At 37.2% G+C, this 25,164-nt stretch overlaps 1 protein-coding gene and 1 non-coding gene across 4 annotated transcripts in view; one reads left to right on the plus strand and one right to left on the minus strand.

The window, feature by feature from the left end:
• Nucleotides 1-1,448: 1,448 nt before the first annotated feature.
• TWSG1 (twisted gastrulation BMP signaling modulator 1) overlaps nt 1,449-25,164 on the minus strand; it is a 63,456-nt gene continuing 39,740 nt past the window's right edge. For all 3 annotated transcript variants that reach the window (XM_019712612.3, XM_019712610.3, XM_019712611.3), the window contains exons 4-5: nt 7,276-7,542; nt 1,449-4,498 (exon numbers count right to left, since the gene is read on the minus strand). In XM_019712612.3, the coding sequence (XP_019568171.1) occupies nt 4,317-4,498; nt 7,276-7,542 (449 nt within the window). In that variant the 3' untranslated portion in view covers nt 1,449-4,316. The remainder of the gene's footprint in view (nt 4,499-7,275; nt 7,543-25,164) is intronic.
• LOC141567062 (U6 spliceosomal RNA) lies at nt 5,973-6,078 on the plus strand. The gene has a single exon (XR_012489458.1). It is a non-coding gene; the product is annotated as a U6 spliceosomal RNA (small nuclear RNA).

The raw sequence follows: 25,164 nt of genomic DNA on the forward strand, positions 1-25,164 counted from the left end.
GAGTTCTACCTTCTTCTAGAGCATGCTGAGCTTTGGAGCAGTCCCCACAGTCTGGGAGATCCACACTTCCTCCTGTCTTCTCTCTCAGGGCTCCAAAGGCACTGCCCCACCCCCTCCCAAATGCCCTGGAGCTGTGAGGCTTCTGGAAAACAAAAGGCAGGTTGTCTGTGTTGTTTTTACTTCCTACTGAGTAACTCAAATCCTCTGAGGCCAAGGAGCACAAAGGCCATGTTATTTGCTCAGAACTGGAACTAGGGTTGGGGCAGTAAGACCTGCACACAATTATGGCTGCAGCGCAGACCAGGGAAATTAGGAGGGCAGGAGACACAATCATTTTTACCCTAAAGATATTTAGAATGATTGTGTCTAACTTCAGTGGCTACCTTCAATTAACTGAGGAAATTTCTGTGGTGGAGACTGGCGGGGTTTCTGTACCTTTCCAGGCTTCACTCTGAGTCACAGCACCAATGTGGGAGGGCAGAAATCTTTTTCTCTTTGCTTCTGCACTGAGAATTGCATCTCAAGAGACCTTGGAATTATTGCTGACTTCATCCTTCCAGCACAGGCTTCAAAGTAAAAGAATGTGAAATGAATTTATTTATTATTGGCTAGGAAAAACCTATTATAAAAGGTCTCAGTCATAACACCTAACACCCACAAGCTAAGGGCGTATCTATGGGTTTAGGAGCTCCAAACACGCCAGGGGACGGAGCAGCCTGATGGAGCCAGCACACCTTGGCGCCTTGGTGGCTGCTGTCTGATGCCTACAGACTTTTCGAGCTTAGAGGTATTTCCTCTCTGCATCCTCAGATTGACCTTCTGTCTCTCAAATACACATGTCTGACTACCATGGAACACCTTCAGCAAAAGAACAACTTTCCTAATCAAATGTACTATCTTTCTTGAAACTAATTCTACACCCCTGAATTCCTCAGATCTGTCATTCCCTTTAAGTCACTCAGGCTGCCAACCTGTTCTCTTGAATTTTTCACTCTCTAGATCCCCCATCCATTAGGCTGTGAAAATGTAGATACTGTGAATCAATGTTGATTTTACCGTGAGTGTACAGCCGATGGATCTCAATGTTAATAATATCATCCTGTGAGGATTTCTATGGGAAAGCTGGTAGTTATTTCCTGTCTTGATCTTTCGGTAACTCTTTCCAACCACCACATCGTTTTTCTGAGGATAGTTGGCATCACAAGACCAACAGAACAAGGACAATGGCTAATTATTTCATTTTAAAGTTTCCTCCATATTGGAATAAAGCATATTTTGGAAAAGCAGAGAACAAACTGCTACAAATTCTTTGTTTCAACAAAATTTGTAGGGACATGCAGCGAGAAGAGGACAGGCTTTGTCTGATCCTTTAAGCAATAACTTCACTAGATAGAAACGTCAAACTTACTTAGATGTTCTATGCTGAAGTTAACAGAAAACATGACATACTCATTTTGATTTTTTATTAAAATCTTTTTTTGTTTGTTTATAGGGGCAACCAAAGGGAAAAAAACATAATTTTATATATTGTAGATCATGTAAAATACAATAAACATAGACTCATGGGAATGCAGAATAGATTAAAAAATCTTCAAAGAGGCTTTCATAAAAACAACCTTTATATGTGGCTTATTTATATATTTACCTCATTTTTCAGACGTTTTTGTTTCTTTTCTCCATTTTAATGCTACTATGATTTACAAATAATTGTTCAAATATTCTAACATTTCATCAATTTTGTTTTCTGAAACCTTAGAAATCATATTTCTAAATGAAGCCTTTTCCTTTATAGCATTCTATGTAAACAAAGACTTACTTTATTTGAATTACCATTTGATTTGGAACTACTATAGTTTCAGTAATAACAAAGACGTTACGGGTGGGGGGCAGAAAAACTTGCTAGCAAGGACATGTCTTACTATAGGAAAGAAACTTTTATGACTTTTATAATACCTACTGATTTAAAATTTAGTGTTTTTTAAAATCTAGTTATAAAAAAGGTAAGAACCTAATTTTTTATTTACAAACAAATTTTTTAAAAATTTTATTTTATCAGAGGTAATATATAGAAGTGAATTGTGTTTAGAGTGGTACCAGACATCTAAATTTTAGTGGGGCTACTCGCTTCCCAAATGTTACACTTTTAATTTGGAAAAATACTGTTATTTAAAACCTGAAATGGAATCTTTCAGGTGAGCTCTTTCAACACCTTTATAAACCAGAAAATCAAGCAAAATTTGAATATAAAAGACCATTACATTTTGGGATAATTTGTATTGGGAATGCAGAAGTAAAAAAAATCAGTTAAAACATAATATGGTTGAAGAAATTATCCTCCCCATGTAGGGGGCAAAAGAGATAGTACATTTTAAAACATAATAACGAAGGCCAAAAAAAGATGATAAATGGAATTTGTTGGTGTATTTAAGGAAACATTAAGCATGTGGTCAATAGACACAGAAGCATTCCTCTATTCATAGGTAAATATGAAATTACTTTGAAAAACTGTCAAGTTGAAATGAACCAGCTGGCTACAGATTCATTTAAAATGTTCTGAAGTTCAAGAAAACCTTCAACTTTTTGAGAGTTAATGAAGAAGGGGAACTAAAATGTTTTCAAGGCACTTTTAAACAGAGGCATTCTAGGTAAAAGTAAGAAAAGGATATCCCAATGTTTTCCTATTAAAAAAATGTATCCATAAGCTAAGTTGCAACTTTTTAAAAAGCTAAAGTACCTTGAGTATTCATTATCGTTATCTGAAAGAGCAGGAAAGGTATCAAGTCTTCAAATTTTATGATAATCACGTATTACATATGATCTTTAACTACTGTTCTGAAAGTGAATACAAATACAAAGTCTAAGAGCATTACCTATTTTTATGTACTAAAATATTTAGACATATAGAGGTACTCCTAAAATGTTACATGAAATCAAATATGTCCTATTTGAGAAATCAATAATTTTGTAGAGTCTCTGTAATATAAATCTTTATGTTTTAGAGGCATGCTTGAAGATTATGATTTTATTACTATGAAAGGCACATAGTATTTAAGCTTATCTTTATAGAAACATTATATAAAAAGCTGACAAAATATTCTGTAGTGTATTTGAAGTTAACATCATCTTGAACAGAGATCTTTTTTGGTTTCATAATCTTAACCTATTGTATGATTACACTTGTTTAAAAACATTTGGTCCAGATGTAAATTTAAAGGAAAGATTATAAAGTAACAAAATAATTAATGTAAATAGTTTTAAGTTTGTTTCCTGTTAGAATCCTCAGAATTTTCAACCTTCCCAGTTCATATGGTAAATTCTCTTCTTTAGCCCCTCCTGTCATTTATCTGCGGGGGAAGGTCATTCTGTGCGCTGAGGCTGAGTGGGCTTACTTTTCACTGTCCAGTGAGCATGGCCTCCACTTTCAGCTATGCCACTTCTGTACAAGGGACGAGTTGTTTCCCTGCTGCTCTACATGGAGTCTGACTTGGCAGTTGTTTCCCAATCCTAGTGCTCTTTAAGCTGGTACCTTAAGTCAGAGAAATGCTTTAACTTCCTAACTGTTTATGCTAGCCGTATAGTTAACACAGTCTCACAGGTGTGCTCCAAAATTCTTGATAAAGATTCTTCATCACTACCTACATCAGCACTTTGGGCAAGGGGATGGAAAAGAAGGAGAAACTTTCCTTAAAGCTTTGTCAGTATGTGTATTATAGGATGGATTCTACTAGGTAAAAATTTTAAATTGTAAAATATAGTAAGAATTTACTTTCCAAAACCACATAAAAAGGTTTGAAATTAAACTTTTTTTGGTGATTTTAATGAGTCCTCAGGGAGATATATTGGATATCTACTCTATAGAACAAATAAACAATACAAGGCACAGTGAAGAATGGCATACAACTATTAAAACTCAGTGTCCTAAGAGGAGCACATGAAGAAATCCTGACTTATGTTAACATACTCTAACACTTCCAAAATAAAAGTCTTTTGGAATGCTCGAAGAAAATGATATCAGTCTTTATGTTAGAAACCTCAGGTCTTTCGAGGTATTCTCTATGCACGTGCTTCTAATACAACCAAAGTTGCACATGTATTTAGAAGAAAGGGCTTATTGCTAGCAGATGGTAAAATCAGTAAGAGCAGTTATAATCATAATTTAACACATTGCTGGATTTGTCATATTTCAGAAGTAACTTCAAATTCTTTACATCTTCTTAACCTGCTAGCATTATGATGCAACCAGTAGACCTCAGGGAATAGTTTCTCATACCTTTCTTAGTGACTGAATTGCTTTGGTTTGCACTTCTTTTCCTTCTTTAAAACATGCAGTTCATGCATTTGACAGTTTTACTACCATAGTCGATACATTCTGGACCAATACACTCGCAGCAGGCGTTATGGAACCAGCGGTATTTGGATGCCCCCATGGACTCACAGGATATTTTACACTGATGTATGGACATGCAGTCATCAAAATAAACCACAGTACACATGTGTTCTGAAAAATAAAAAATTAAGATTCAGAGCAAGAAATAAGAAAAGTATGAAATACGTTAGTACCTAGCTGACTATTATTAACAGTTATTTATCTTAGATTTTTTGGCTAGTCTACACCGGACAATGGATAAAGTATAGGAAAAGAGATCACACTTATTAACTACACTGAGAAGGAAGCCAGAGTCTCCCACTCCAGCTGAAGAACACAAAGGGCTTACTTAGTCACTTTATCAGATTTCAGACTTTGATATGAATGTTAGATTAGTGGGCTTAACTACATTTGCTGTTTGTCAGAACTGTGGTTTTTAAGCTGTGCATTTCTGACAAGATGTCCTATGAGGATAGAATTCTCCAGCTAAAAGAAGTGTGAAAAATACTGTTCTAAAGTTATACAGAGAATTTACGATAACATAAAACAAACTTAAGTCACATGATGCTAAGTAGTTAGCAAAGCTTGGCACAATTCAGCATTAGCTATTAGAAAATACTCTTCTTATTAATAACAATTCTAGTCCTGCTTTCTAAGGCAAACACTTTTGATTGTTTCAATTTTCAGTTCTCCTGGTGCTTAACCCCATATGACTACCCAGTTAGGAGGACAGGGTACATGAAATAAAGGACAATAAAATCCATTAATATCGAATATATATGACTAAATGTTAAGTTATTTTACAGAGCCATTTATAGAACTGATAGATCATCGGGGTATGAATAGTAAGGGAAGGCTTAATGGAAAAAAACTGGATGTGTATTAGGAAGAACGCAAAGCTACCAGGTAGCGACATAAGGAAAGTCACAAGGAGATGGGTGGAGTGTGCACAAGGATGGAGTGGAGACCAGTCCACTGCAGTGAGCTTGGCATGAGAAGACAGGAGAACCACCACTGAGTACAGAAGATGGGATCTGGTTAAAGAGGGACACCAGACCAGGCGGACTACAGGGGTTAACAGTAAGCAGGATGAGGGAGCATTTAAATCTCCAAGTAATTGGTACCTACGAAACTCACCTCATTATTTATTCAACTAGAATTTATTGTACACCTACTAGGGAATAGCCATTAGGGACTCAAAGAGTAATCAGAGAATTCGAGGAATTAAGTAGAAAATGGCAGAACTATAAGTTAAAAACAGACAACAAACAACTGTAAATGTGGGAGGAGTAGGAAGTGGTTAACTCTACCTGAGGGAAGAAGGGACACCTAAGGAAGGTGTCACAGAGGAGAAACTTTAGCTTTGTCTTGAAGGACAGTTGGTGTTTCCAGGAATTAACTTCCTACTTATTATTTCATGAATTGAAATAATCTTTGAGAAAAATTTATGAATTATTATTTAACATCTATTATGTTGATTATTTACATTATAATCATGGGTAAAATGGTAGCAAGACACATTCCATTCATTTATGATGTTTTCAAGATGCAGAATTTGTCTTATAAAGTATTTTAACTTAAAAGGAAATAGGAATTCTTACTTTGAGTGCTTGCTTTGGCAGCACATATACTAAAACTGGAAAGATACAGAGAAGGTTAGCATGGCCCCTGTGCAGGACGACGCGCACGTCCATGAGCGTTCCGTACTTTGTGCAGCGCCCCTGCCTGCTCACATCCTTGCTGATTAGCTCAGAAGAAACAATGAGTCACAACACAATGTATGGCACTCAATAGCAAAACTGTGACTTTTCACTATAAAAATATTTGTGTAAGGCAATCTGAAGTGAAAACGAAGCTGAGTTACACCTGGATATTTATGTACAAATATGTCAATTTGCATTTCCTTCATAAAAGTTAAAATCTCTGAAATCAACTTATTTTAAAAAAGAATTATTATTTGAGCATGATTAGCAAAAGCCATTTTGCTTTTACTATTGATGGCCAAAGTTCATACTATTTTAGATACCTAGGATTGTAATGGAAGGCAAAACAAACAAACAAAAAAACAAATTAAAAAAGAGTACAAATTATACTGTTAATGCATAATTCATCTATTTTAAGAAATAACTGTAATTTTCATAATTGCCTTATTTTTCCAAAGTAAAATTGTGTAGAGCCTTTTATTTGAAAATATCACAGACTTTATAAAAGTTATATGCCTTTTACATTCCAAAATTAAGGTATGATCTATCCTCACTAATAAATGTTCTTTAATATGTTCCTCAAAGTTATGTAAGTCATTCTCTCATTTAGTTTCCCTTTTGACGAACAGTACTCATTTGCAGAGAACTGGATGTTGTTAGTTTATACCTGGACATTAGATGTCTATAATACCACCTTACTCATAAAGAAATTTAGCTGATGACCTTGCATCATTTGTGGTACCAATGCTATTATAAAAACCTGACTTCCTAGGATACTTTGAATGTTATCTGACAGTGAACAATATTGTATTAGGTTGGTGCAAAAGTAATTGTGGTTTTTGCAATTATTTTCAACCTTTTAAATCACAATTACTTTTGCACCAACCTAATATTAGGTAAGCAGCATTGTTGGTGTCTTATGAAAAGAATAATTAAAGTCTAACACAAATAAATATCAAAATTAGGACCATGTATCTATCTTCCAATATAGCCTCTATCACTGACGGTATGAAGGAGTTGCCATAATATGTTTGACATGCATCCTGATCTACTCAGGGATTGGGGTTATTAGAGTCCAGAATTTACTTAAGACTATACAAACTCAAAACCAAAAAGCTGTTCTAAAAATCTAATCTCAATATAGGCTTCACAGACCACATAGAAAGTGAGGGGGCAGGATAGAAAAAGTCAACTGTTGGCAGTTACCTTTGTCACTGGAATAAGGTGCGTGAACGTTATTGCTGGGAACAGACACATTTTGGTGGTGTGGCTGGTTCACAGTCTCTAAAAATGAAACCAGATTCTCATGATGTGAAAGTTCTTCTGCAACAGGGAAGGAAACGATGTTCCAGTTCAACTGAGTGTCTCCTTCTGTGAGTGCCCGGAAGAGAGAAGGGATTGGCTCATGAAGCTCCTCCACTGTGCTCTTTGAAGTTGGAGGCGTGTCACTATAATTTCGAGGATTACACATACCTGGGGGAGGGGGACAAAGAGAATAAGTTTATATTTCTCACTGACTGAAATGTCATGAGCTATTGTTAGTTACTATCCTGCATTCAAAGCTCTAACATTAGCATTATACATAGATATTTTCCTAGCCTTTTTTGCTGAGAGGGCCTAAAAGTGATGACACCTCAGTAGCTTCAAGCACACTGAGTGCCCAGATCTTGTTTTCTAATTCCTATCCTCCACTACGGGGAACTAGAGCTCCTTGAAGAAAAGACTGATTCCAGGGCTGGGCCAAGGAAAGTATAAAATGACCCTGGAATACCTTTTTGTGCCAGAAAGTAAGGAATAATGGGACATGCTGAAAAAACACAGGAGACAACCTGAAGGGGCTCCCACTGGCCAAATCATTTTTAACATTAAAATAAATAATGATAGTTATAGAATACCACCAGGTGAATAAAATAGAAACTGTTGAGTCCTTATATGATAGATAAATTAATTAGTACATGGAGGACAATGGAAAGCTCTTCCTTTTACTAGAGTGCCAACTGATAAACGTAGAAGGAATGAAGGAAATATAAAATCACCATTTGGCAACCATAATAGAGGTATTTGATTCAGGTGGGAGTTATCAATGGATGCTAAGGCTAGTGGGTAGAGGTTTGATGAACATATTGATGTACTCTTGGAAAACTCTCTACAAAATACTAATCAATTACAAAGGGGTTAATGTGGAAAAATCTGGCAGAGAAAAATCTGACTAGGAGATCAAGGTTAACATCACCAATTATGGGAAAGTTTGATGTTGTATTGTATATCCCCTGATGTACTGCACAGCTTCATTTCAGTGATGTGGTTACCAAGAATGTGTGACTTAAGTATGGTCATTAGTCAACATCAGGTGGATCAACACTGAGGGTCATCGAAATGATGTAAAGTCTATACTCATTAAAACTGTCAAGGGAAAGACTAAGGGACTCTTTCAGATTGAATGAGTCTGAAGAGACAGGACAACTAAATGGATAGGATCCTGACCAGAAAGGAACAAGAGATACTGTTGAGACAGTTGGCAAAATATAAATGGGGTTTGTGGATTGGGCGGCAGTATTGTACCAGTTTTGGCTTTCTGATTTGCAGGGTTGTATGTAGGAGAATATCCTTGTTGGAAAATACAGACTGTTAGTAGTAATGGGACATCGTGTGTAAAGCCTGCTTTCTAAAGGTTCGAAAGAGATGTATGATCGGGGTGTGTGTGTGTGTGTGTGTGTGTGTGTGTTCCCACACACATCTAAGTGTGAGAGTGTGCGTGTGTGTCTGCACGTGCACGTGTAGGGAGAGGGAGAGAGCAAGGGGTACTAAAAATGGAGCAAATTTGTTAATGTTAATAACAGGAGAATCAGCGTGAGGAGATACAGGAGTCTTTTTACCCTTCTGGCAAATTTTCTCTACATTTGAAATTACTTTAAATATTAAAAAAAAATTTTTTAAATGAGAAAAGGGCAGTAGAGAATTAGAGATAGTAACCATAGAAAACTTTTTCAAGAAATTTTGCTATAAAACGGAGAGCTGAAAAAATGTTTAACCAGCCCCAGCTTTCGAGCTACATGTTGCAGAAAGGAGCTACCCTCAAAAAATCATGCCCAAAATGCAGGTTTGTGAACTAATAAATAACCATTATTGATTTAAACCAGTATGTTTTGGGGTAGGTTGTTTAGCAGCAATAAAAACAAGAACAAAGTTCTCTGGATTTCCTTTTGTGAACGTTATATTTTTAAAAGCTAAATTATGTTTCATTTTTGTTTAGCATCTATTAGGTCTAAGATGATGTTTTTCTTCTTTCTCAGATTAAAAGTTTGAAAAATTAGATGAAATTTATAAATTACTATATTTTATAAACTTAGAAAGAAAAACCATCTTGTGCATTTTCTATATTTTGTGAGTTTAAGGAACATGGCCAGGGCAGCCCAGTGGCTCAGGCGGCTGGAGCGCCTTGCTCCTAACAGCGAAGACCACCAGTTTGATTCCCACATGGGTCACTGTGAGCCGTGCCCTCCACAATTAGATTGAAACAACTACTTGACTTGGAGCTGATGGGTCCTGGAAAAACACACTTAAATTAAAAAAGTTAAAAAAAAATAAATAGGGGCGTCCCGGTGGCTCAGGCAGTTGGAGTGCCGTGCTCCTAATGCCGAGGTCACCGGTTCGATTCCCACATGGGCCAGTGAGCTGCGCCCTCTACAGCTAAAACTGTGAACAATGGCTCTCCCTGGAGCTGGGCTGCTGTGAACAGCCAGAGGTTGGAGTGAGCTGCCACATGCTGCAGTGGGCTGACATGTGCTACTGTGAGCGGCTGGTGGCCGTGCTGGCTGGCAGCAGGTGTGAGTGGCCGGCAGCAGACAAGAGCTGCCATGAGCTGCTGTGAGCGACTGACCAACGACCTGCGTCTGACTGCCTCACCCGGGTGGAACGCAAGGCTCATAATACCAGCATGGGCCAGGGAGCTGTGTCCTACAACTAGACTGAGCAACAATGGCTTAAAAAATAAATTGGGGGGGGGGGGGAGGGGAATTTTAAAAAAAAGGAACATGGCCAGAACTGAGGATAACAAGGCTGTGCATGTTCTTTGTAAAATCTTTCAATATGCCTAAACTTTTATGATTTAGATTGTGTGACAGAGTTCATGGAATAAATGATCAAATAACACTCCTTTGTTCAGTAAAGGGGAAATAGACCCAGATAAGTTAAATTATTTGTCCAATGTTATATAATTTAGGATTAGAGCCAAGATTATGATTCAGCCTGATTTCATGTCCACTGCTCTTTTTAATAATCACATTCTCTAAACAATCTTTAAGTGTCATTGAAAAGCAAATAATACTTAGAATATTTGTATTATACAAATATACATAATATATTCTTCTGTCAGATTCTATAATGAATAAAAACTAGTAATCAGAGATGAAAAGGTAAACAATTGAGTTCAACGGTTAGAAGAGCTAAACTCAATCTACTGAGACTTTAAAGAAACTCCGGTGCTCATTACCAAACATTTCATTACATTTGAAAAAATCTGTTTTGGAGTTTTGTGCATTTAATAAACTTAGGCCAAAAATATTTCTAATTTAAATCCCAATACATTGTACTAAAACCAGTAAGCATGAAGTAAATGCTTGCTAGGTAATATTTTTCTATTGCACCATTACAAAATTTTCTTTTATCTTCTCTTTTTAATTAGCATTATATTCAAATAGATCATCCCAAGAGACTCTTCCTAGGCAATGGTGATTTTGACCCTCCATTTCCTGCCTCAAGCACTCTTCTAATTCTTCATTCTTTCAAGATTGGTGAGCTATGAAATCTGATCTTTCAATGCTGTGTGAAGGCTATGCTGTTAGGGAAAAGTAACCTTTTGACATTTTTGTAAATTCTTTAGTTGTCCATATTCATTATGTACAATGGATCAATTTCTGGTTGGAAAGTTACTAGCCGCCCATAATTTAAATCAGTTAATAAAACCTTTCTGGAAGAATCTCACCATTGTCCTGAATTTTATCATTGTTGGAGAGCTTTTCTTTATTGACTATAGAGTTTACATTTCTTTTCATGATCATTTTCTTGAGATAGTTTGCTATTTTGTGGCATTCTCTCATTACATAGAAGATTAAATACTAATTATATTAAACATTTTAAAGAAATTGGCTCTGCACATGACAGTCAGGGAGGCCAAAAATCAGGCCACAAATGGCAACAATTGAAGGGCAAGCATTTCAAGTCCTTTCAGTGTGTAGAATTCCGATACTATTTCATTTACCAAGGCAGAAGTCACTATCATGCACTCAGTTTACAACTATTAAACACAAAGAATTTTTCTGCTCTATGCTTAATTCTTTTATATATCTGACTTGTCATCGTACATTTGAAAACTAAGGCTACATTAAAGTGGGTTATTCGATGAAACCATATTTTATTGTAGAAATTAAGACTAGGTAAAAAAAGTTACCATTTTCTTAAGTGAATATGCATGGTTAAACAACAACAAATAGTCCAGAAGAGTTTACAATGAAAAACAACATTCCTTTCCACCATTTCCACCTCCCAATTCCATTCCCCAGACACAGTCATTTTAAAAGTCTGCTCTTAAGTTTCTCTGGTGGTTTCCTCTACAAGAATTTAAATAAAAATAATTTACAAGTAGCAGTAAAAACATCTTTAGATATTAGCTATTAATCCACTTACATAAAAGATGGTGATTAAGTTCATTTATACTAACCCTATCTCCCATATTTCTAATAATTACATTATTCTAATACTGTAATTTGTTTCCTTTATAATCTTACATAAACTTTTAATTTTTATTCCACATCTCTTAATTCTCTCATTTGCAGATAAGGATACTGGCCTCTTTCCCACTTCTCCTCCCTCAACTGCTCCTAACTTTCACATCAACAAACTTGGTAACTACATTCTGTTGCCTATGCACAATGAAATCTTCTTGTCTTACTATATGTTGATTCCTAAGGTTGAAAACGAGTAAACAGCAGTTCCCTTCATATGACTCTATGAATATTGTTCACTGCAGAACAGATGTATGTCAGGATTTCCTTGTCCAATGAATGTCATTAGTAAGGAAAATATTTCTAATTTCAAGATAAAATGAACTTTTCCTCGAACTCCATAAAATACTGAAAACCATGCTACATTCATACAGCATTACCTATGAGGACTTCTTGCCAGAAAATATTACACCTGAATCTAATCGAACTTTTACAATTAGCTTCAAATTACTGTAAATACAGAAGGATAGAGGAAGAAGTTAAATGAAAATTCAAGGAAGCAAACAATCAAATCCTGAATGTAGGATATTCTATAGGAAAACTGATACCATTTCTTCAATATGTCAAATTGCAGAAGGAGGGTGGGGTCATTATGGATTAAAGGAGGACTAAAAGATGCAACAACCAGATACAATTCGAGGACCTTGTTTGGATCAATTTGAATAAACCAACTATAAAAACACATTTTTTGAGACATCTAGAGAAACTCGATCATAAACTGAATGTTAGACTATGCCAAGAAACTATTCATTTTGTTAGGTGTCATAATGGCATTATGATTAAAAAAGTAAATGTCTGCTTTTTTTTAGAGATTGATACTGAAGAATGCAGGGATAAAATTATTTACGGTCTGTAATTTGCTTTTAACTACTTTTGCGTAAAGAAAGAAAAGGGGGGAATAAAAGACAGATGGCATAGTCTTTTTTTTAATTCAGTGTTTTTTTTTTAATTGGGGAATGTTGGGGAACAGTGTGCCTCTTGAGGGCTCATCAGCTCCAAGTGAAGTCACTGTCCTTCAATCTAGTTGTGGAGGGCACAGCTCAGCTCCAAGTCCAGTCGCCGTTTTCAACGTGAATTGAACTGGCAACGTTGTTGTTAAGAGCTCCCGCTTTAACCAACTGAGCCATCCAGCAACCCCGCAATTGACATAGTCTTGATAACTGTTGAAGCTGGTGATGGGTATACAGGAATTCATTGCGCTATTCTCTGCACATAATTATATGTGAACATTTTCATAATAGCAAATGAACTGCCATATTTAATTCCTTTATGGACAAATACTTTCTTGGAATTTTTTTTTTCTTGTGGACCATAGATAACAAGCTTATAGCAAGTGTTGAAAATTTACTCTGCTTCTCAATTATAGACATGATATCCTATGGAACTAATTTTTTTCTCAGAGATACACTTCTCAGAGATCTCTCACTGCTTCAATCAGACTAGTTGTCTCTTAGGCCTCTGTATTATTTATATTTTTAATTTTCTGTATATTATGATGTTTTGACATCTTGGAAAAACCTGTCTGGATGGGCCAAGACTGCTCCTCTTGGAACTAGCCAATTCTTGGAGCTAGCAAAGGGCTCAGCTGCTAGCACACCTTTGATTAGCAAATTGACTGACTAATGCACACCCACAACTTTTCTATCAGCTCATACATCTCAGGATGCAATATTCCTCTGTCTTAGTCATCCCAAGGCCAGGTACCAGGCAACTAAAGACCACCTGTCATGCAGGGTGTCATGAGGGGTCTCAGCTCCTGCTCCCCACATAAGAACGCAGGACATGGTGAGGCCAAAAAGGAACACTTATGGAGCCATAGATAGGGGAGTCATACCACTATAGTCTCTGTCGTGTGGGAGACCCTGCTCACTCCGCCATTTGTCACGTGAGGCGGCCTGCGGGGTCTCTTGTCCCTCTCCCCACCTAAGAACACAGGATATGGCTAGGCCAAAAAGGAACACCAACAGAGCCATAGGTAGGGGAGTCATACCACTATAGTCTCACTGGAGGGTGGAGTCACATGACCTGCAACCTGCTGTCCACTTCTCTGCCTGCCAACCGACCAACTCACTCAACTCGACTCCTGACTCAACTCACCAGCGCAGCCACGGCAGTTATATCAGGGGCTAATTGGCTAACTGGTTACAGCTGATGGCCAACTAGCCACAGCTGACTGCCATCTACTACCCGAGCCAGCACCTTTCCATGTGAGGCCGAGAGCCTGGAAACTGCGCTCTGGGGCTCTGTCCCCACAGTCTCACTGGCGGCTGGGTTGGAGACACAGGAAGCAGGAGCCATACTATCCGCAACCTGCCGTCCACTTCTCTCTGCCAACCAACCTCACTTGCTAGCTGCAATCCACTCTTGCTAGCTCAGCCACCATCTTCTTGCTAGTACCCATTTTCTGCTAGTGTAGCCATGGCAGTTATATTAGTGGCCAATGGCTCACTGGTTACAGCTGACGGACAAATAGCCACAGCTGATGGCCATCCAATCACAGTTGATGGCCATTTACTACCCGAGAGAGCACCTTTCCACGTGAGGGCGAGAGCCTGGAAACTGCATTCCTGGCTCTGTCCCCACACTACCCTTATAAGCCCAAAGCTCACGGGAATTATTCAAACTAGCCATTCCTAAACTGTTTACTCTGCTTCCTTCACATTTCCTGTGGAAACCCCATTGAAGGCTCGGGCCCAGACTTTCCTCTCCCTCCTCTATTCTGCTACTTGACGAAATCCTGAGGCTTCCCGTGACCCTGTGTGGCATGCAGTGACACCTCTCTCTGAGACCTGTGAATACAATGAACTTTGTTTCCTGAGCCTCTCTTGTGGTCACAGCTGGCTGACCATCACATAAAAGAACAAAGAGCAGCTTCCTGCATAGTTATGATCCTATTATTATATTATCCTTAATTCAATTCCAGTTAAAGCTATCATTTCTTTCAACCCGTTTTTTTCTCTCTTGGTCTGCTCTATTATGTGTGATTGCTCTTTGATTATACCTTTAAAATATGGTGTGTGAGAAGTACACTTTGAGTTCTTGCTGTTTAAAAATGTTTTTTACATTCATATTCTTGATCAATAACTTGTCAGGTCAAAACAATTTTCCCATTGGCCACTTAATGCTTGGTCCAGCGGCACTGATGAGAAAGCAGTCTGATGTGGCAGTGTGATTCTTATTCCTTGTACATGAACTCTATTGCTCTTTCTGAAATCTTTTAGAATATTCTTTACCTTGGCAGTTGTAAAATTTTACGAGGATGTGTCTAGATACAGGTCTTTTTCATTAATTGTGCTCAGCATTTTGTAGACTCTTGGCTTTTTCTCAGCTTTAGAAAATTTTCTTCTATTATGTTTTTTGATAATTTCCTATTTTTTAATGTTTTGCTGGAGTATCTATTTTTTTCTATTAAATTTTCCATCCATCTGCTCTATATTCTATGACATCCCAATATTATTTTTAGCCCCTCCTGATCATTTTTCCAAATTTTAAATTTGCAAATGCTTTCTTGCTCTGTTTTTCATAATATAGAAGTAATATTATCTCAAATTTCTCTAAAATATAAAATCAGTTTTCTTAAAGATTTATTTCCTGAAGATTTCCTCCATGATATTTTACTTTGTTCTTTCTTTGAAGGTACTAGTTCTGCTTTTATTGCTTGTCTGGTCATTAAACTGGTGACACTGCCATCCCCGGCAATCCCTGAATAGAAGAGCCCGTGACTCGGTAACAACACACCAATGGTTCTTTCCAGTTACTTCCTTCAATTTCTCTAGAGAGAATCTCTCCAATTTTTTTCCCTAGATTATTTGGAACTTTTTCTGAAAAATGAGGGAGGGGCTAGGGTATAAAGTCAGGCAGCTATTCTACAGACAGGTCTTCAAATAATGTTGCTGTTTTCAGATCTATTTCTCTCCCTACACCCTATAAAAGCCAAATTTGAGGCTGGAGACTCTTTGGGGGTTTAGTTGGGAAGGTCACTCCTAATCCGACCATAACCTGCCCCTCCTTTCTTGTAAATTGTTTTGGTGTCTCTTCCAATCTGTTTACTAAATAGCAAGTATCTCCATCTTTCTTTTTAGGTATTTTTCCAATTATAATCCCTCCCTCTCTTTCTCTTTGTTGTTAGAGTTTAGTTTCAGTTGTATTCCTTTATTTCATTTTACCGAAGTCTTAAGTGCAAAGGAGAAGATGTGTGAACTTAAACTACTATGCTGAACCAGAAGTTATATTTACTTTAAGTGAAGCAGGGCCTGGTTGGGACCCATAGCAACATACTGGTCTCACCTTTCCTTGACCTATAGCTTAAAAAGAGATCATCCCCTTACGTCTTGAGCTCGGAATGTCCCCTGTCCCACCCAGTTACTGTTTTAGAAAATTACTCTGAAACTTACAATTAATTCCTTAGACTTATTGATCACAATCTCAATGGTCTAGCATTCTTTCCAGGCTACTCCCATTATTGCTTCGGAGTTGCTGACACCACAGGAGAGCCACATTGCCAGAGGGAAGGCTCCGTGCAGACCCCCGGAACCATCATGTAGCCTTTAGAGGAAGGCCCAGATTTTCCCTTAAATACCCTGTCATGCGGGGCACCCTGCTCACTGCACCATGTGTCATGCGGGGCGGCCTGTGGGGTCTCAGCTCCCGCTCCCCACATAAGAACGCAGGATGTGGCTAGGCCAAAAAGGAACACCCACGGAGCCACAGGTAGGGGAGTCATACCATTCTAGTCTAGCTGGCGGCTGGGTTGGAGACACAGGAAACAGGAACCACACCATCTGCAACCTGCCATCTGCTTCTCTGCCAACCAACCAATCCCACTTGCTAGCTGCAATCCGCCGTGCTAACTGCAATCTGGTCTTGCTAGCTCAGCCACCATCTTCTTGCTAGCCCCATTTTCTGCTAGCGTAGCCACAGCAGTTATATTAGTGGCCAATGGCTCACTGGTTACAGCTGACGGCCAACCAGCCACAGCTGATGGCCATCCCATCACAGTTGATGGTCATTTACTACCTGAGCCAGCACCTTTCTATGTGAGGCCGAGAGCCTGGAAAATGCTCTCTGGGGCTCTGTCCCCACATACCCCAAGCTGGTTTGAGAATATTAAGGCAGTTTTCGGAGGTGTTAACCTGCTGCCTTCTCAGACCAGTGGTGCTCTGATAATAAACGCTTATTCTAAATAGCCCAATTCCTGTGTTGGTGTGGGGGCAGAGCCCCAGAAAGTAGTTTACAGGCTCTCGGCCTCACGTGGAGGAGTGCTGGCTCGGGTAGTAGATGGCCGTCAGCTGTGGCTGATTGGCCGTCAGCTGTAGCCAGTTAGCCAATTAGCCGCTAATATAACTGCTGCGGCTACGGAGGAGAGGAGAGGAGAAAGAATGGGGCTAGCAAGAAGATGGCGGCTGGGCTGGCAATCGTGGATGGCGGTTTGCGGACAGTGTGGATCCAGCCTCCAGTGAGACCGTAGTGGTATGACTCCCCTACCTATGGCTCCGTGGGTGTTCCTTTTTGGCCTCACCATATCCTGCGTTATGTGGGGAGCGGGACCAGAGACCCTGCAGGCCTCCCCGCACGACAAATGGCGCAGCAAGCAGGGTCTCCCGCACGACAGTTGGTCTATTGGCTGAGCGGTGCAGGCAGCATGATCCTCGGACTTGGTTGGCTTCCGGTGTCATAAGGAGTTGGAAATGTAATGAATTAATGAATTTCTCCCCCTCTCCCTCTCCCTCCCTCTTCCATCTTTCCCCCCCAGATACTTGTATCCAACTTCCTACGGGACATCTCCACTTGAGAACCTTACATGCCCCTTAAACTTAACTGTCTCAATCATATTCCCCAACACACCTAGGCCGTATAACAGCATCCTCTATCTTGGTTCCCTGTCACAATTTATTCAGTCAGAAATCTAGAGGCTATTTTTGTCTCACTTCTGCTTAATTACCACTTCCAATGTGTCACCAAGTCTGGTCAAACTGACCTAATTATTTTTCCAATGAGGCTACATCTCTTCGTTTCTATCACCCTAGACCAAATCCCCATCAAATTTTGACTGGACTTGGAAACACTCTATTTTGGTGGATTTTAAACTCTATTTCTCATTCTCTTTCTTTAATTCCAGCTACTTTAAAATACATGTTATTGGATTTTACTATCTCCTATCCCTCCCTCCTTTTTGCTGTCATCTTCTCACTTACTAATCACTTCGATACCTGGATCATCATTTCATTTGTCATCATTAGACCCACTGTCATTCTTGACAATTTCAATATTCACAGTGAAGACCCACCCAGGCCATTTGTTCCTAGACCTCCTCAGTGATAATGATTTTTAAATCCACTCCACCTCAGTCACCCAACTCATAGGTCAATCATTAATTCCCCTCTTTTCTCATATCCTACGTCCAATTCAAACCAAACTCTGACAATTTACCTCCAAAATACTTCCTGAATCTGAGCTGTATCATTTCCACTGCTATCAACAATCCTAGTCTAATCTACCATCATCTTTTAAATTAAACTACAACTGCCTAACTGAGTCCATATCTCTTCTCTTTGTATTCTTAAGTTCTCCTTCCACATAGTAACCAGAATGATCATTTAAAAATGTAATTTAGATATCACCACCATAAACTCTCCAATGGGTTTCCATTATACTTAGGATACAATTCAAACTCCTTTCTATGGCCTCCAAGACCTGGATCCCTTGCCCACTCTCTCACTCATCTCTCTCTACCATTCTCCTTGTTTGCTAACATCTGGCCAGACCGGTCTTTCTTTCTTCAAACTTGACTCACTAGCCATTGCATTTAAAACACTTATTTTTGATATTAAGTGGTTAGCATCAATATTTTGTTGTTGTTAGTTAGTTAACTAAAGTTACTGATTTCTAGACTTTGTTGGCGATAAAGTCTTGTTAACTCTTCCAAATGTTAGAACTTTCTAGTGTTGACAAAAAGAAGAAACAAAACTCTTTGACATGCATGATTCACATAAGAGTTTTTTCTAAATAAAGAAAGAAAAAAAAAAGACCCAAAATATTATTAAAAGATGCCTTCTGATCTAAGTAAAAATAAAGTTCTTGTAAAGGTATCTTAGAGTTGGTTTATTATACTTTTCATACAATAAAATATGTGAAAAATATGTACTTCTTTATTGCAAGTATGTATGAGAAAAACCTTCAGGGAGAGGGACTATGGGCATAAGGAAGGGAGATATTTCATTATATATACTTTCCTGCATTATTTGAATTTATTGTTTTAAGTAATAATTTTAGTTTTTAAATTATATTTGAAAGAAAGATACATATGTATTAATAGTAGTAGATACTGGAGATCCTTCTTTTCTATAGTTTAAAAAAATCTGACACAATACTTTCACTTAACCTATTTAGATGTGCAAAATTATTACTTCATTAGTAGTTTTATTTAAAATAGTCAATATATTACTACAATACTCCAGATATCCAAAAAAGAACCTATTTGAATAGCAGTTCCCAAGGTGTAGTCTATGAACTCCTTGGAGTCTCCAAGATCCTTTCAGGGGGTTCATAAGTCAAAATACATTTTCATAAAATTGTTTTTTGTTTGTTTTACAGTTCTAACATTTGCATTAATGGTATAAAAGCAATGGTGGGTAAAACATTTGGTGCCTTAGCTTGAATCAAGGCAATGGCACCAAACTGTTATTACTAGTCACTGTATTCTTAACCACCAAATACAGTTTAAAAAAAGGCCAGTTTCACATATGAAAATGTTTAATGAAGTAATAACAATTATCAGTTGGGACTGCTGAACAAATGACTTTTTAACATTCTGTGTGATGAACTGGGAAGTATGCAGAAAGAACTTGCTACATACTTAAGTATAATGCTTATATCAAAGGAATAATTTATTGAGTTGCAAGCTGAACTAGCCACTTTTCCTTAGAATACTATTTTTATTTAAAATAACTACCAAACTATGATTATGAAGAGTTGTGTATGTGAAAGACAATTTATTAAAAATGAATGAAGTGAGCATGTTACTTCAAGGATACAACTCACAGTATTTGTTGATAATAAAATCTAAGTTTCAGGCCGGCTGGTTGGGCCAGTGGTTAGAGCGTCGGGCTCATAACACCAAGGTCACTAGTTCGATTCCCACATGAGCCAGTGAGCTGTGCCCTCCACAACTAGATTGAAAACAATGGCTTGAGCTTGGAGCTGAGGTGCTGGTGGGCGGCCGGCTGATTGGCTCAGTGGTTAGAGTGCAATGCTCATAACACCAAAGTCGTCGGTTCAATTCCCTCCTGGACCAGTGAGAGATAATGGCTTGAGCTTGGATCTGAGCTGCTGGTGGGCAGCCGTTTGACTCAGTGGTTAGAGGGCAATGCTCGTAACACCAAGGTTGCTGGTTTCATCCCCACATGGGCAGTGAGCTGTGCCCTCCACAACTAGATTGAGGACATCAACTTGACTTGGAGCTGAGCTGCGCCCTCCACAACTAGAATGAAAACAACAACTTGACATTGAGCTGATGTGTCCTGGAAAAACACACTGTTCCCCAATAAAAAAAAAATTAAAAAAAAAAAATCTAAGTTTTCAAGCAAAAATTAGAATTTTGGAAAACTTGTTATCAGCCACCATGACTTGACTGTTTGCCAATACATAAGTACTTTTCTGATGAGATTAGTGGTAAAGTTAACTAATGTGATTTTCGGGGATATTATATAATGTATCTGTCAATATTTGGAAGATCTGCATAACTCAGTGAACTCATAATTTCCAATGACCAATGCATGGTGTTACTAAATTATGCATGTGTAGAAGTTATTCCAAAGTTCACGACAGATCAATAGATCTTGATGTAACAGAGTTCTGAGGAGTTTCAGAATCTGGTTTTAGATTCTACTTCGTAACTAACCTTTAACAAGTTACTACTTGTCCAGTTTGGGTGTAGTATCAAAGAAGAATATTCACAATTATCTGAAAAGGCTGTTAAAATACTCTTCTCTTTTCCAATTACACAGCTGTGTGAGGCTGGAATTTCTTTGTATACTTCAACCATAGCAACAGATCACTAAAGATTAAAATTTTTAGAGTATAAAAGGATCCTGAGATTAAAAGAAAAGTTTGAGAACAGCTGCATTAGAAGAATAGATGGGAAGAGACTGTAGCCATTGTAACTAGATCCCTAAAGCAGACTATGTCCTACAATACAGAAAAGGCAATGGGATGCAAAGCATGTGATGCAAAGCATGTGATGTCATTTTGAGAAGGGTAGAAGCATAGACAGTTTTCATCTTTGTTCTTAGTTTTCCCAGCATAAATACAGGGAGTAAATCAGAACCTCCAATAGATATAGTTTTAAAAAGAATCAAATTAATACTATAATTGCCTTTTTCTGAAAACAAAACAACTATTGTTTTCAAACTACAAATTATCAAAAAAGGAAACAATTTGTCTGATGAAATATAGAAGATGCAGTGATGCAAAAAGGATACCACTGAAACAAATAATGACTGAAATTGAGAAATGAGGACATCCCATTGTCTAGAGTAGCTTTCCTTAATCATTTTAAACCCATGCCGTTTTTATAAACAAAAAAATCTCACCACCATCTGTCCTCTCATGAGTTATCACAGTTATAATGCATAATGCCCAGTAGGGCAGAGGCAATTTTAGGAAGGGCCACAACAATGCAGTCTAAGTATGCAGTTCTCAGATGGTCTGGCTAAATCCAAAGAGAATATTTAGAGTTCACGTAATACAGCTTTGTCCCCAGTCCCAATTATCTTTATAGAGATCATGAATAATCAGTAGTTGTAAATATCTATTAATTAAATCCAACATCATTTATTAGCTTGTGATATTTATAATGGCTACAAATGAAAGCTACTGTGTTGTATGATTTTAGAATGACACCATGTTCATCTTCACAAGAAGCTGAGTAACATATAACATATAACATATAACATACAAAAAACCATATAATGTAATGGGTCATAGAGCATGGATTCAATAGCCAGACTATTCGGCTTGAATCCTGGCTTTCCTCCAGACTCATTGTTTGACCTTACGGAGGTCATTTAAACTTTCAGGTCTCAGTTCCTCTTCTGATGAGGGATAATAACACCCTCACACATGGTAGGTTTGTTGTAAGGACTAAATGAATTAATATGTGAAACATGCTTGATATATAAAAGATGTTATATGAGCATTAGTTATTATTTTTACAAAATATCCCTTGACTGACTACATTAATGCAATTTAGACACTGCTATACTGACATTTTAAAGAATTGAAAATTGTTTCACTAGACAAATCTATAGTGAGTCACACAGTGTATATGGACTGCATGATCTAAGAATTTAGGATCTTGTTTTCTTTAAGACATCTTTAAAGAAGCACCAAGTTACAAACATCGATAATTAATTCATTCGACAGTAGAGTCTCATTCTGTTTTTCTAAATGTTTACAGTACCAACAACACTACTATCCTTTGTTTAATGGACTGATAACACTTTTGAATTTAATTTCTTTGTTTTGATAATGATAAATCTTTTCTGAAAGACATTAAGGACATAAAGATAGTAAAAAGAAAACAATATCATGCTTACATGTAAGAAGAGTCAATACTAAAACTATATCAACTCTCCACAAATTTATCTGTAGATTTAGTACACTTCTGTTAAAAATCCTAAGAAGGTTTCTTTCAAATAAGTCTTTATTCTGACAATAAGATACATTGGATAGATATTTCTTCTATATAGGATCATGTTGTCCGTGCTATATTTTCCCTCTATAATCTATTTTTAATAGACTTTTTAATATGTTTTACAGAAAAATTAAAAAGATAGTACAGAGAGTTCTCCTACACCCCCATGCACAAGTTACCCTATTATTAACATCTTATATAGTATGGTACATTCATTACAATTAATGAACCAATATTAATACATTATTATTAACTAAAGTCCATACTTTATTCAGATTTCTATAGTATTTACCTAGTGTCCTTTTTCTATTCCAGGATCCTATTTAGGATGCATTATTTAGTCATCATGTCTCTTTAGGCTCCTCTTGGCTGGGGCAATTTCTCAAACTTTCTTAGTTTTTGATGACCTTGACAGTTTTGAGTAGTACTGGTCAGATATTTTGCAGGATACCCAGTTTTAGAATTTGTTTGTTTTTCTCAGTATAAGATTTGGGCTAGGGTTATTGGGAGAAAGATCACAGAGGTGAAATACTATATTCATCACATCAGCTCAAGGTTACATGCTATCAACGAGATTTATGACTGTTGATGTTTACCTTGACCACCTTGCTGAAACAGTGTATTTCAGATTTCTCCACTGAAAATTTTCTCTTTCCTTCCCCCTTTTCCATACTGTACCCTTTAGAAGGAAGTCACTATGAGCAGCCTACACCTAAGGAGTGTGGAGTTACACGTTCCCCTCCTTGATGGCAGAGTATCTACATAAGTTATTTCTTATTCTTCTGCATTAGAGATTTGCTTCTTCTCCTCCACTAATTTATTTATTTATATCAGTATGGATTCATGAATATTTATTTTATACTCTGGATTATAATCCAATACTACTGTATTTTGTTGCTTAATTTTCCCAGCTTTGGACACTTGGGGCTCTTTCAGTTGGCTCCTGTGTAAATTTCACACACACACACACACACACACACACAATCAATAATCAATATGGGTAATTTTTTTAGCACTTCCTTACTTTTGGCACTATAATATATTCCAGGCTTATGTTGTGTATTTCCTGCCTTAGTGTTGGAAACAGAAATTTCTCTAAGGAGCTCCGATTCTTCTTCTTGGAGAATGGTATTAGAAACCAAAATCTGGGTATGAGGTATGCTCATTGCTACAGTGGCAAGATCTCTGTTTAAACTTTCTTTTTAAAAGGTAGAGGATATATAGACATATACTACAAATAATTCAAAATTCTTTCTTGGACAAGGAAGGTGAACTATGCATATGAGTGGTTTTTAAAAATCCTTCAAATCAAAACCAGCCTCTTGCATTGTCTGGGAACTCATATTTGACGTCACATACAAATACCAAAAGCAAAATAACTTTTAACTATTCATAACGCAATCCCAAAACCTGTTTTTATGACAAAATAAGGGACTTTTAAATAATAAGCAATTTACTTTAGAAATGTGGGACCACTTACCATTTTAAGAGTCAGGAAAGTTAAATCAACCTAATGGCTCAAGGGTATCATAAAAGGAAACTATTTTAAAGGTTAATTTGGAGTAAAGGTACTACTATTCAATTTCTCTAAGAAACACCTCAGAGTTAAGTGATTACTATTCCATTTTGGCTACTTAAAAAAAAATCACCTTAATTAAAACACAAACACCTAACATAGCTTATTTTGGGGAAAAAACATTATTAAAATTGTTCCTGAATATTATACTATGACTCATATTTAACATAACAACCTTTGGTAGGCTCAAGGTAAAGAAAAAGGATATTTAATGACTTGTCCTTGAAGAAAATTCACTGTAAGGAGAAACTACTATTAGTAGTAGAAAACACTTGTGACGGGTAATTTGGGGATTAGGTCCTGGGCTGTCCCAATGAATAAATTAAACTCAGTTTTGTTTCTTATCAGTTTTTTAAATCAATACATCAGCTTTAAAAGTGAACTCTGAATAAGCAATATGAGTCTAGTCTTCGGTGTCCTTAGTATTTGTTGGGTAACAATTATAAATATCTGGACCCAATCAAACATCTTTAGCAAAATAAAACCCAACAATAAAAAGTATATTTGTGTATCCTTTGGCATATCAATCTAGTCTATGTATTCAATCAAATGTAACATTTACAATGGTTGCATTTGGGGGAGACCATGATGTACCCAAATAATTTGCATAGTTTTCTTAAAAGAAGAACAATTAGTATTTTAAAAGAAAAAGAAAGGAAAATTATATTTGTTATTAAGGATTTAAAAGTAAAAATTTAGCATGCTAGTAGTTTAGTTGAACCCTTAGCACATATCTGTCCTTTAATATTAAAAGTAACAATGTGTTGGTGTGAATAAAGACAGAAATCTATTCTGTATGGAGCCAACTGGTATACCTATATCTGATCTGAGATACAAGGGGCAGAGTCATAACAAAAAGGCTGGATGTCCCTAAAGGAAGATGCCAAGACACAATCAAGTTTGTACTAGAACTGTAGCCATTAACTGAAAGTCAGAATTCAAGGAATTTGCAAGACAAATAAAGGAGCAGGATTAGAGAACAAACATTTGTTCAACAGGGTTCAGGGTTGTGTTCCAAGTATCAAGTACATAGCTGTGGGATC

Source organism: Rhinolophus sinicus, chromosome 4 (genome assembly GCF_057876585.1).
Source record: "Rhinolophus sinicus isolate RSI-liver-muscle chromosome 4, RSI-T2T, whole genome shotgun sequence".
NCBI lineage: Eukaryota > Metazoa > Chordata > Mammalia > Chiroptera > Rhinolophidae > Rhinolophus > Rhinolophus sinicus.